This window comes from Rhyacophila brunnea, unplaced genomic scaffold, assembly GCF_057557595.1.
Source record: "Rhyacophila brunnea isolate RB1 unplaced genomic scaffold, BYU_Rbru_1.0 scaffold_2, whole genome shotgun sequence".
NCBI classification, from domain to species: Eukaryota; Metazoa; Arthropoda; class Insecta; order Trichoptera; family Rhyacophilidae; genus Rhyacophila; species Rhyacophila brunnea.
This window is the reverse complement of record NW_028232859.1, coordinates 23586647-23600869: the sequence shown is the minus strand read 5'-3', so window position 1 is coordinate 23600869 and position 14223 is coordinate 23586647. Positions and strand designations below refer to the sequence as shown.

General features: G+C 33.1%; 1 protein-coding gene across 1 annotated transcript in view; it reads right to left on the bottom strand.

Annotated features, from left to right (window-relative positions):
- LOC147072080 (inactive tyrosine-protein kinase Dnt-like) overlaps nt 1-13942 on the bottom strand; it is a 226918-nt gene extending 212976 nt beyond the window's left edge. Inside the window, exon 1 of the mRNA XM_085947030.1 lies at nt 13323-13942. Coding sequence (XP_085803156.1) covers nt 13323-13434 — 112 coding nt within the window. The 5' untranslated portion in view covers nt 13435-13942. The remainder of the gene's footprint in view (nt 1-13322) is intronic.
- Nucleotides 13943-14223: the final 281 nt, after the last annotated feature.

Below are 14223 nucleotides of genomic sequence, written 5' to 3'. Positions count from 1 at the left end.
AATTAATAACATGAAAGAATAACATAATAACTTATATGTATCGTCGTTGAGTTGTTGAAACCTCCGATGTGGCAAAATTTTAATATTACATGAGAGAGAAATACTACTTTATAAGCGCAAAAATTAAGGTGGAATTTCATTTTTTAAATTTTCTTTGCCTAACTGATTTACCCATCAAAATAACAGGTAGGGGGGCGTCATCATTGAGTGTTTGTAATATTTCCGATATGATGTGCATTTGAGTTATTACGGACTTAATGAGGAATGTTACTCCGAATTGATTTAAACTTTGTAGTAGGTACATATTCCATCTGAGTCTTTTTTCACATTCACCAATGGAGAATGAATGAATGAGGTCGTAAAAATATTAAAATTGAATCTTTAGTACAAAATAAAGATTTAGTTTTCCAGATATTATGGAAAACATATAGGTAATACAAAAAATAAAACTTTGAAACTAAAAAATCACAATTTTCACTGACCTTTGAGAATAATTAGTCAAACTTAAAATAATATTCGCAGGCGAGTCGCGGATAATCATTATTATCAAAATTCTAAGCATTCTAAAAATCTAAACGATCACACAGAAAAGGTCCTCGACATTAAAACCAGAAATGAAAATTTATTTTCAAATATAATTATCGTTTACCTACGTGTGAGCGTTTTAATTAATTAGTTGACTAACGTACTAACTAGAATTACATACTTAAATAATGCATAATATTATTATCTTCAGCAATTTGGTCCCGAAAGGTTTTAGTGTCTTGCCCATGCAAAAGTTTGGGATGAAGATTGACGGTACAACATCGTGTTATATGGCGGAGTATGACGGCAGTTTCCCGAAACAAATTGGGCGTCCATAAAAAATAGGACCGCGAGAAAAAGTTTTGACTTGTTCAATTATTATAAAGACAAGCCGCCAGCGGATTTCTTCAGAATGTAAATAGAATAAATACCATTCAACGAGCAGTCAATCAACGCCCAAAATCAATCCAGCTGCAAACGCCTTCGAAGATTCCTAAAACCCGACGATTGGAGTGTGATTGTGTTTCAGGCATAGATAGTACAGCCTCCCAATACACATACCTTCAACATTGTAAATACGTACAAGACACACCACCACATAAAAAAATTACACACATGTTTATAATAATACAACATAACAATAAAAAATCATGAATATCAAAGGGTGGAACCTGGCTATGGCAGTTGTATATGCATGTAAGGTCGTTTTTTCGTTAAGCCCCTTGTTAAGATTATTAAAAATGATAAGTTTGTCACAATAACACAAGGCAGACCATTTTGACCCCTATTGACTGTACATAAATCTTGATTTAAGGATGGCTACAGGTATATCTTCGCTGCAGTGCGATCAGAAAATAATGGCCCTACGCCACTCGCTGAACATTGATTTACTCAATTAATATTAAGATATTGTTGCAATGAATTTCCCTGTTACTAGTCTCACTTCTCAAAACGCTGGAAAGTGCAATTCATTCCAACCCAATAACAGTGGGTTATATTACTATATTATACATAGGTTATATTATACAAATATATAAGTACATATTACCTACCAAATCGTTGCACTATTGACTACATGGTTTTCTACCAAACACAACCTACCCCCATGTAGGTATCTATCTACTTATTTCCCCTGGTTCGTTTTCCACGTGCGTTTTTGTACCAGTGGGTCTATTCTATGCTTATCGACCGCTAATATGATAAAGTGATAAATATTATCAAACTTAGGGTAGGTTTGTATCAAAATATTAGCACTTATTGTAACAATTACACGAAGTTGGTTTTTATTGTTGCAATAAGTGCTATATTTTAACAGCACCTATCTTGCTGCTGTTAAAATATCACACTTATTGCAACAATAAAAACCTGCTTCGTGTAATTGTTACAATAAGTGCTAATATTTTGATACAAACCTACCCTAAGTTTGATACTATTTATCAATTTAGTGTTCGATAAGTATAGAATAGACCCACTGATGGCGTATACCAGTACCTATATCAATGCTTATTGCTACCAAATAAAATCATCGCTTAGGACTAAACCACACGGCGCTGCAATTTGCAACAAATTGACGGGAACTAAGGTGGTTCTTGCTTTACTCCATTTTGCGTCGATTTGCAGCGCCATGTGCTTCGCCCTTCGTAACTTAACGATAGTATGTAAATGAAACTATATTAAAAAGTTACCATATGAATAGTGATCTGAACTTACATATTAAACTGTTAATTAATACATGCAAGGAACATGCAAGACTGGAAAGCGTCGGTGATTCATCCTGTCACCCTGTGACGTCCACATGCTACATCTTAAGAGTGGATATAAATATGTAATGAATATGGATCCACATTGTTAGTTTATGTATATAGTAATAATTGTGTTGTTAGGTACACGTTGAATAAGTTTTTTTTTCTGTTAAAACCACGCAACTTCTCAGGAGAGCACTAAAAATACAAGCGAGTGACCTTATAATATTTGTATTTGATACATATGCCTACATTTTAAATCACTATTCCCAATTATTATATTATAATAATTGTTTTATTTAGTAATGTATGCTCAACGTATAAATGGTTCTTTGTGGCAGTAAGTAGTATTTTATATCGATTATTAACAAGCTTAAATATTAACAGATAATATAATATTAGGTACGTTATTTTACCTAAAAATCGACGGTTTTACTTGAAGACCACAGATATAATAAACACAATAATTATTGCGATGTTGTTAACCGTCGTTTTTGTTATAATACACGACTAGCTGTTAATGTCTATCGTACTATCTAACTATCGTATATCCATCGATTCGGAAGTCACGGTTATATTTATATGTAATTTCTTTACGACCACACTGTTTATAAAATGGTAGGTAGATAGATGCTTTGTATGCTGTTTGTGTTGCCGGTTCGATAATAAATTACCGGTGCCTGTGTGAAATACAAAAAAGCAGAAGGCGCTCGAACAAGCACTGCACTGCGTGTTGCTTAGAAAAGCTACAACATTCAAATTATTTTTCAAGTAACATAAACGAACTTTGGCTTTTTAGATAGTAAAACAAATTGAGACTTGATTCATATCAATAATATGAGTTTTATTCAAGAGGATTTAGGTAATTCTTATACATTTTCTGCGGTCGTTTATATTTAGTACCTATTATAGAAATCGAATTAATTTGATTTACAACAGAAGCAGTTTGTACCTAGCATAAAATACTTATTACTATGAACTTCTAGAATGTACCTACTGATGTTTTGAATACAATGTCATCATAAACCGGGTTCGATCAAATGCTAAATGAAGGCTTCCCATAGCTCCGTGCACTTCTCTTGATCCTGTAGTTTCGTTACCAAGTATATCCGTCGAACTTAGCAATAGCGAATCAGCATATTTTCATTAGAAAACGTTTGTGCAAACCTACCGAAATATATAAATTCCTGATAGATATTATATGAAAATATGTTAGAATATTCATAACATACCGTCAGTAGTTAAAAAGTTTAAAATTTTAAAAATATATAAGTAAAGTGATATGTATCTAATATGTATCAGCAGAAAAATAAGCAATATTTATTATAACAAAATGGTTTCTTTTTATTATAATATATTTATATTATTTAGAAAAAATACGAGCATGGTATTACAACACAGTGGATTGGTAACCTTTTTGCTATTCATCTCAGTTGTATGGAGACATTCAAAACATTAAAAACACGCATTTTACGATTTAAGAATACAGCTTGGCATATGACAGCGGTTTTTAAGGATATAAAAATTTAAAGGACGATAAAATCGGCCTCCTACGGGCGAATGGAAATAAACATTCATTTTATGTTGGAAACACCACATGAAACCCACCAACCAGGAGTGAATCGGTCGTTTGGGCAATCAGGAGACTATCCGGCAATCGGGCATTTATAAAATTAACCGAATGTAAAATGCAAGTGTATATTGAATCAATTTACTTTAAAAAAAAGGTATAATCAAAATAAAATAGAGAATATGTTAAGAAGAATTGAGGCTTTCGAGATTCACCCTCAAAATTCCTTGAACTGACCAGTGACAAATGTTGACGTTCCACGTGGGAAACAACCGAGAAATTCTGCGTCGTATCAAAACCAGAAAACTACAATAACTCGGCCACATTATGACAGGCTAAAAGTACAGCATTGCATAACTTGTCACCCAAGGAAAGATCAACGGCAACTTAGCAGAGGACGACGCCGCATTTATAACTTACGTGAATAGTACGAGTGCATCTCCACGAACTGTTCCGGGTAGCAGACGATAAAGCAAAGATCGCCCTGGCAGTGGCCGACCTCCGTTAAGGGATGGCACGATAAGAAGAAAAATACTCGAAATTATAAAATGTATTTATCGCTTGGTAGATTGAACAAATAAAAACTATTGATTTACGACACGTGCCTTGCTCATCAAGTGAACGAAACGCGTGCAGTAAAACAATTAGTATTGTCATATGAGGTGAATGCCAAGTGACTAAAACTAACCACGGATTACCACTCTTGAAAAAGTCCCTAGGTAATAATCATAAATAGAAACTATCGACATTACTTTGACTGCATTCGATCTTCTAGGACTATAGGTAATGGAGATTTGTTTTTATGTGTCTCCTTACATCTAAGACAGCTAGGTTAGTTAGTTTCAATACAATATCCTGAAACAAGATTTTGATCATGACTGGTCTTATTGTGATACCATTCATGAATTATTACAAGAGCACACAGTAATTTTTCCTACTTACCTGCAAGGTAAAATTAACATATCGTCTCTGTTCTGGCAGAACACACTAACTGGAGAATACTAGTTTTGAGTAATTTGACTTTGAAATTGTTAAAATGTTTGAAATGGTCTATCATGTGAGTTTATTAAGTAATCGTAAAAAGGATGACTTTAAAATAAAGACTGTTTATTTATTAAGAAGGTTTCCAGACGGTAGTTTGAAATAAGGAACATTTTGGTATAACTAACTCAATATCTCATTTTTCGAATTAGTGTCTTCTGCCAGAACAGTGACGATATTAGGTATTTACGATCGTTTTTATGTACAACGTGGTTCACGGATTCCACTATGTATAATGGCTGTTCCCAGTAATAGCGACTGGTAGCAAACGATAGGCAATTAATATGAGAAAGACGATACAAACAGTAAAAACTGTTATATAATATCTACCTTATATGAAAGTGGAAGTACGACCTCGTTGGTGGTTGTGTACAGTACAAATGTCATTCATTAGGTTTCATTTTACAACTGGGATATATACCATTTAATTAACTAAGTAAGTTATGATTGACACTGCAATGCTTCCCAGAGTGGTTAAATATCGAGAATGCAGGCCTGGAATGGTGTTTGGCTCGTTTATATGCACACTGCACAAGGGTTGCACTCTTGCACCAGATGAGGTCGACAGGGAACAACGCGGACTGCAACTCTATGCACATTTATCAACATCTAATTTCCTATTATATAACCAAACAGTGTTTCTTTTGAGGCAAAATTTATTCCTAGCACGGAAAAGGTTTATCGTATAGAAGAGTGTTTTCTTAAATATCTTTGTTTATTAGGTACCTACCCACAAAGATCAAAATTATAAGTAGGTGCCTACGTACCAACTTAAAAAAAAGGTAAACAAAGAGTACCTAATATTGACGTTTGTAAAAAAGGTGTAGTCTTCCATTTTGAAAATATCAACTTCGTAGGAGAGTACTTTTAAGAAAATTAATATGTAATTAACTTTTAAATATAATGAATTCATACATACCTACTTATAGCAAATTCTAATCTCAACTTTTTAAATTATTTAGTATTCAAGTGAACGTAATGGTAAAATTATAAAAGTCAAAAATTGATGTATACTGTACAGTGTACAACTTTACCTTTGTAACCAATTGTAACCAGGAATCACACAAATAATGGGAATCGTGGTAATAACAACATTTAATTTCAGTACTTCCGTCTGTATGCATTAGTATGTCACGAAACCGAAATGCGCATTCAATATTGCTAATATTTAAGGCCTTGTATTTCTAACATATTATGCCCTGACCGTCATAAAGTCATAACTGTCATAAGCTCCCGACTTTGCATTTTTATCTTATTGATCTGTTCTGTGATTGTAACCGTTGTGTTCCCGCCCCCTTAATACATTAATGATAGCGATATGACCAACAAATTTAATCCATCTTATATTATTAACTAATCTGTATTTATAATCTCTGAAAACGTTATAATTTGTTTTTATACAATACCTACAATCTAGATTCTAGCTAGAACATGTCGTTCTCATTGTGCAAATGCATCTGAAAAATTGATAGGTATATATCTACCAATTACGTTTTGAAATATATATTTGGGACGACTGATATTCCTGGTAGTAAGTAATATAAATAACGTATTGCGGAGTAATTTGTTATCTATGAATGATCGAAAGCAGTCTTAAATGACAATCCAGGAGTAAACCAGAGTAGCTGGCAGTTAGTAGCCGAATTATCCTGGCGCTGAGCCAAAATCGCCACGCCAGCTGAATAACTAATTCGTACGATTGAAAATACATTTCGTTCGCCAACAAAGTAAGTCATATTATTCAAAATCATGTGTACCCAGCAATGTGGGTGAGTGCAATAATACTAATGAATTTCACTCCTGCATTATGTATGTATAGGTAATGTTAAAGCCTGTTCCATCATATTCCGCCAACAATCACTGAACGCCTACCATCCCTATGAGAGGGATAGGACGAATGAAGAGATCGGTAAAAGCAACTGTGTCTTAAATCTCCTCGTATGAAAGTAAAAAAGCAGAAGAATTATTTTTGAAGTTATACTTCTTTTGGCGCGTTTGGGAAATCAGATTTAAGTGTATTTTTGGCGTGTGACATGTAACACATAATTTATTTTTTCACACGAAAAAAAACGCACTCGATTGGATTCGAACCACCGATTGTTCGGTTATCAGCAGAACGCACTACCTTTACGCCACAGAATGATACTGCAATCGTGACGATTATACAGTATAATAATATTATAGTTTGGAATTGTTCCGTTGCCTAGGCAGCGAATATATTATTGTCGGCCATTTTCAAATACTTACGTAAACAAACGATTAAACGTCATAGTTACAGTTGGTACTTTCAAAATAAAAACAACGAGAAACCATTATATAATTTAGTAAGTTAAAGTGTATAGAAATAAACCAACGGCGTTCTAATAAGCGGTCCTTTTTCTTGTAATTGTGTGTAATTTAACAAGATAATTAAGAGCTAGTCAAAGAATCTAGTATATCACAAGTTTTGTTTTTGTTTTGTTACGCCAAAGAAGTATAACTTCTAACGCGCGTACATAAGTACGTACCTACATAAATAAGTTCAGTAAAAATAAATGACAACGGAAGCTTGTGAAAGCTTTCATCATACAGTGGATCAAATCCGACCGAATATGAATAGTATTATAAGACGGTAATAATATTAGGAATATTATGATATTCATATCTCTTTTTATTAAAGTTGAAAAATGAAAGCTCGTGTCTATTATCACTGTATGCGATGATGTTATAATAGTGTTATGAATAAGATAAAGAGAAATAAAAACACGTATTTCAAAGGGAAAATACTAAGAATTTAATGACATAATCAGTATGTATTATGGCATTACAATTATTTGCAAATGCGCTTGAATAAATATGATTGATAAATTAAAAATTAATGGGTTTCGATTAGTATGTCAATATAAGTTAGTCATAATGCATTTTTTTAATTATCCACAATTTTTGAGTATGAAAACTATTAAGTATAATTAAGTAGGTATATTAAATTTCTACCGAGTCCGTATCAATTCAATTAATAGGAATGTGAGTGTCATAATATACTCATAATATTGTTTGATAGGTTACTTAAATGTATCTATGAATTTTTTTGAATTTCTTTATTATAAAATAATATCTGTTTTATTGTATATTCTCTTAGTTGAAAAAGTACCTCTGAAGCGGACGAAACCGGAGTTGTGATGGTAAAAAGATTATAAGTCGTAATGCGAAGAAGGAAAACGACAAAAAGAGTTTATTCATTTGACATCATTGTATGTAAATAAATGTATTATCAATGTTGCCATACTTATAACTAAAAATACCCCAAATCGATGGGAAAACATGCCGTATGTAATAATTGTAAATAGGTATATCATATTATTACTGTTTTTTTTTATCAAGGAAGTGGGGAATAATATCGTCTAGTCCCGGCAATACTTCGATAACAACACGAACGTCGTCCCCGGGCCTCAAGTTAAACTTGTTGCATTCTATTTAATATAATATATTAATATATAATATTTACATTTAGTAATCAACTCAATAAAAACAAAAAGCATTAAAATGTTTGCTTACATTGGCTGTGGTTTGCAAAACATAATTTACTATTTGCGAACCGATAAATTCAATTAATCGCACGCGCTTGTTTATGTTATTAATGTTATTATGAATCATTCGGGAGCAGGGAAAATAAATAGAAGAAAGCATAAACATCCAGACACTGATCCAATTATTTATCCACGAATAAATTCCGCTAACGAAATCAACATAAGTAGGCTGTGATAAACGTATGATCGGATATTGAACCCGATAGATAGATACCCTTGTGTTGTCAGTGGAAGTGTCACGAGTGCAATTTATTTAAAATTGAGAAACAAGTGCACACGCCTGACACAACACAACTGCAGTGTGATCACTGATCATCACAGAACAGATAATAAATATAAGTCCGATAGGCTATATACCAATACAGTAAATTTTGACGCAGGGTTTTGAACGTGTTGAGTGTCCTACGAAAATGAACCACGCATTATATACGTGCAATAGTGTGTGTAATACAACAATATTAAATGAGCGTCAATGCATAAACCGAGAGCGGCTGTCAGTATTCGACGTATGACGTATTCTTGAGACGTGTTTAAAGTTATCCCGTATTCTTCGTTACTCGAGATCGGTTCCCTGCTTCTCCTTACCCGTTAGGTATTTCAGTTCCCATTTTTTCTGAGTTCCATGGTGATCATATTATTACTATCAAATAGTGAGTGATAAATGGAGATTTAGTAAGTACCTAATCAGTATCTACCTAAACACAATCACGACAATTTTATATGTGTCTTTAATAATAGTTTACACTTATTCTGGCATGTGTAGACTTGTCATACTTTCCGGTTTAAGCAAAATTGCCCGGTTTAAAAAAACTACTTGAAGTCCCGGTCGGTTTGCCATTTTATCCTTAGTATCATTTAATACACAATATCTAATTCGACCGTAGAATTTGGACTATAAATAGCAGGAGTCTTATAGGATATTGATGGAAATTGACGCGTCCCTGTGATAGTTTAATCACAAAGTATGATCATATAAAAATACATTTTCCACTGTACCGTTTCTGCTATAAATACTTAGTAGCTTTGGCAGTTGTGGCAATCTTCGAGTAGAACATAAGTGAGTAGTTAACTACAAACCATCGGGCAATCTAACTTGACGAAACTCACGTGAAACCTGAAGGCGTAAGATCAAGCGCATTAGGGCTGGTCCCCCGTAGAGATCCTCGCTATAAATCTAGCCAACCTCAGGGTAACTAAACCTCTAACTTAAAGCATAGCGTGTTTGTAAGAATAAATGTCCCAGAGGCACGCAAACCCTGGACACTTCGGCCCATGAGAAATAAGTAATATAAAATGCCAAGGTGTGTTAGTGGTTCTCTCCATATCGGGTCAGGAACATGATACATCACTACATGAACACACTGCAGTTTGTTTCTAAGAAAAAAAAACAGCGGGATTATGCTGACAGATCTAAATACGAAATCTGGATCTGGAAAATATTAAGTAGGTTGGTATATTGTACAACACTTAGGTACAACCATATGACAATATACTATTGTCATATGGTATATAATATAAGATATTAGATTATAAGATATACCTACTTATAAGATTTTCGTATACCAAGGCCCACTTACAGTGGGGCTGTGACACGTAACAATACATTTCGATTGTACCTAGTGCTAGTTATTGCTTATACTTCGAGTGCAATATCGTCGTGATAACTCGTAACTCGTAAAACTCGTAACTCAAATTTTACGATATTGGGTTTTTTACTTATTTTATAGCCAATTTGATAAGCTATTAAGGTGTCTAACTCGTATGTGGTATTTATTTATAGTTACTGAGATATTGACAAAAATCACAAACTCGTATATCACAATTCTATTTTTTATAAGTTGTAATACTCGTATCTTAAACAATCTTACCTAATATAAGTTTTTAAAATTTGAATTATTATTTTATTGTTTCATTATTTTTTCCTTCTCCTTTTTAAAGATTATTAAATAAATCAAATGTCCAAAATGTATTTTCTTTTCAAATATAATAAAATATAACTATATTTAATATAAACATTGAAACCTCGTAACTCAATATCTTACATTGTAATAACAAAAACTCGTAACTCATTTTCTAAGTTAAATACTGCCAAATCTATAAGCCACAAACCAAATCCAAACTGTACAAAATGCCCCACTTGATTAATTAATCATCTTCTAAAATTACTTTGATCATGTTCTTAAAGAAAATTTTGAGTAAAACTGTTTTTTCATCCTCCTGAACATTTTAACATTTTTCGACACGAGGTTTTCGTCATAAATGGTAAACCGTGTGTAGAAAATGATGATTGTTTCATATAAATAAATGGTATTACACCTAATTGATTTTAACTAAATAAACTAACGAAATTTTTCATTTAGGTACATGTTACCGCATTGCATTCGAAAATCAATAACTAGCACTACAATAATTGTACCTCGCAAATCAGTGCCCCGGCCTGTCGGATACCTACGGCCATGCATCTTTCGAAAATATACAAAACTGATCACATCACGGTAATCCATATGTGGAGATATCGGTGAATTCAAACGCACATCATTGATAAAATTATGTGTAATTTTGACCCAATCACTGGATTCGACCACGTACGAGAACGCTACCATCTCTAGTTTGCTCCAAGCTCGCAGAATAAACTACTGGCTCCATAGATGTACTGGCTCCATTACTTTTCATAATCATAGGTAGTAAGGTACTAACCAATCTACACCTACTTTCATTTCCACCAGCAAGAATGTATTTACTATTTACTTATTATGAGGTTACAGAGGTCCCTGTATTACATAAGTGCAATTTTTTATATGAGTCGTATAGTATCAAAAGTAGAACTGTCGCAAATATATCAAAATTTAACTAAGTAACTATGCCAAATTATTCTTCTGACCATAACTGACTAGCAAATATAATATTCGAATCAAAATCATATCTGTGTGGTATAAAATTGTGATGGAAAAAAATAGGGCTTGGTATCAGAATTAGAACTGTTCAATACTTTGGTAACAAAAGTAGAACTGTTGAATTTGAATTGAATTTCTAAATGTAGAAACATATTTCATGCCATATAACCCAACAAAACGTTTTTCGTCATTTTCTCGAAATGATGAATAACGCACAGATCTACTTTTGATACTATACGACTCATATAATACAATATTTTATTGTAGACATAATTAGCGATAACACACCATTTAAGTACCTACCTAAACTGAATAATTTAACCACGTACCTACACAATTCTTGGAGTGTGTCCGAATGTTGACTAAAAATTTAAAGGACAGGTAAATGTTCATTGTAAGTTCTTAGTGTAACATCTAACAATAGATTCATTATTTGACAATCTATTCAAACGTCAGATTTCTAGAATCTCTCCACAGTGTTCAGTCATACCTGGGATATGAGTCTAGCCTGACAGAACAAAGTTTCGTTGCAATGCGATGAATGTATTAACTCAAATTGACAAATTAATGTTTTTAATTTATACGGGCTCACATATTCATAGTGTATTATTTTATAATAATAATCTATGAACGGGGAAATTACTCTAAATAAAATTTAAAACCACGGAACTGCTATAAAATACTGTACCTACTTACATAAATGATAAAATTATCAGAAATCTGTCGACAGCTTGGCGCGAAAATGATTACCCAATGGCTCTGGGTACATCAGATTTAAGTATTAAATAATTTTATTGAGTGAGTTTATTTGCAAGCGGTTGGAGAGGAAATCTGTCTTTAGCGAATATGATACCTATATATTTTGTGAGTAGGTACCTATTCAAAATTAAATAGCGACGTAAGAAGCTAATTAATATAGATATTATGATAACACGATAAGAGGATTTATTTTCCTCTTTATTATATACTGTGTAAATAATGAGAGATTACTTAACATAATTCGACAAAAAGTATTTTAATAAAAGCATCATCCATTTTTTCTGTATACTTAAAAATACCTACCTAACATGAATTATGGTATAATCAATGTCAGATCCATTTGATTAAAACAATTAATTGATTATTAATTTAGGTGTAGGATTTGTATTATGTTTTAAAACAATATGGTACTGTTCGGTTATACCGGAGGCAGCGGAAAACGCATTTTGAAAATAGCCGATAAACTGGATTATTTGTTAGGTTAACCTAACCAAACCTAACCTAACCTAACCTAACCCAATCTAACCGAACCTAAACTAACCCAAACTAACAAATAATCCAGTTTATCGGCTATTTTCAAAATGCGTTTTCCGCTGCCTCCGGTATAACCGAACAGTACCAACAATATTTTTTATGTTGACAGGGTTTCAAGCTATGAACCGCTCAGAAAGACACCAAGATAATCTGAGTTCTACCGCGTAAACTCCAATTCAATTGATACGTAAGTACCTACCTACTTATTAGTATATTAATTTATAATTTTATAACTTTACTGGTGAATTAAACCGTGTACAGGGCACACACAGAGATAGAGTTGATAACCTTATAAAATAATATGTATTATAAGGATTTCTGTCACTCATAGAGTTTAAACGGGTTGTTGCACCAACTGCTTCGTTGTTATTGTCTTTTCAAGATTTAATGGGCGAGTTGAGTTGCCGTTTAATCATGCTGTCAATTTGTGTGTGTACCTATAATCTTTTATGCAAGAATTGTACATACCTAATGACGATTTAAATATCCTTGGTCGTTTCCTCTATTGTAAAATACAAAAGTCGATTGCAATACTATCCCACGACATGTTACAGTTAAATGGGTAAGTAAGGTAAATAGATACATTTAATATGCAAATAATAATAATTTGAAAAAATCATAATAAGTAGTACGAATATGTATTATGAAGTGTGTGTATTATACTAGGTACCTATTATAGATAGCAACTCACCTAAAAGTCGTCGAACCTCAAATTGATTGAGGTAAAGATTCAAACTCCCTGCACAGCACCCGAAGAGGCCTGCTGTCATTAACAGCGACACAATCCAGCCCTGCACACGCATTTTCAATTTAAATATTTCAAAAAGTCTCAATGACTTACAACACAAACATAAATAGACCAATAAAGTACACGTGGAGTGCGGCACTTGTCAAAAACATGTCCGCTTTTAGGTTATCGAAATGTCACATTATTATTATTATAAAACTACCGAGAAGTTTAGAAATGGCTTTATTTTAACCATTACCGATGAAAACAAGCCGCTACAGTAACATTTTGGTCCACTTCATAGCCATTGAATGTAAGATGGCATATTATTATGAATCAACATCCAACACTTAGTTCGCGGCAAAGTAGCGTTTATTTTTCACTCAAAATCACTTTAACGTCTGTTTATGTTGTCAAGATGACAAATAACACAGATTGTAATTGTTATCAATCATAAATTGATGTTTTCGAAGGCACAAAATACGTATTTTTGACGTTTGAAGTTGTTTTAATGACATAAACAAACCGCCATTTGTATTTTCAACACGCGACGCGACCACAACCGTGAAGTACGTCTCCAAACTGGTTTCGGAATTTCTGTTGTCGGATATTCGGCGAATGCCTCGTTACGAACGGTTCCGGAAAATGTCGAATGAGTTCGTTCGGGATGCAAGTGTTGCATCTCGGCTCTCGGTTGCGTTTATGCGTTCTGTGTTGGCTTTTCTTGCATTTCTCTTTCTAACAACCTGAGATTAATCTCTCTGCAGTAGAGGTAATGCGCAACACGTCCAAATCCAAATTTTATATACTTAGTTATAAATTAATAATAATAACATTTATCAAGCCTACACCTCCATAAAAGTGT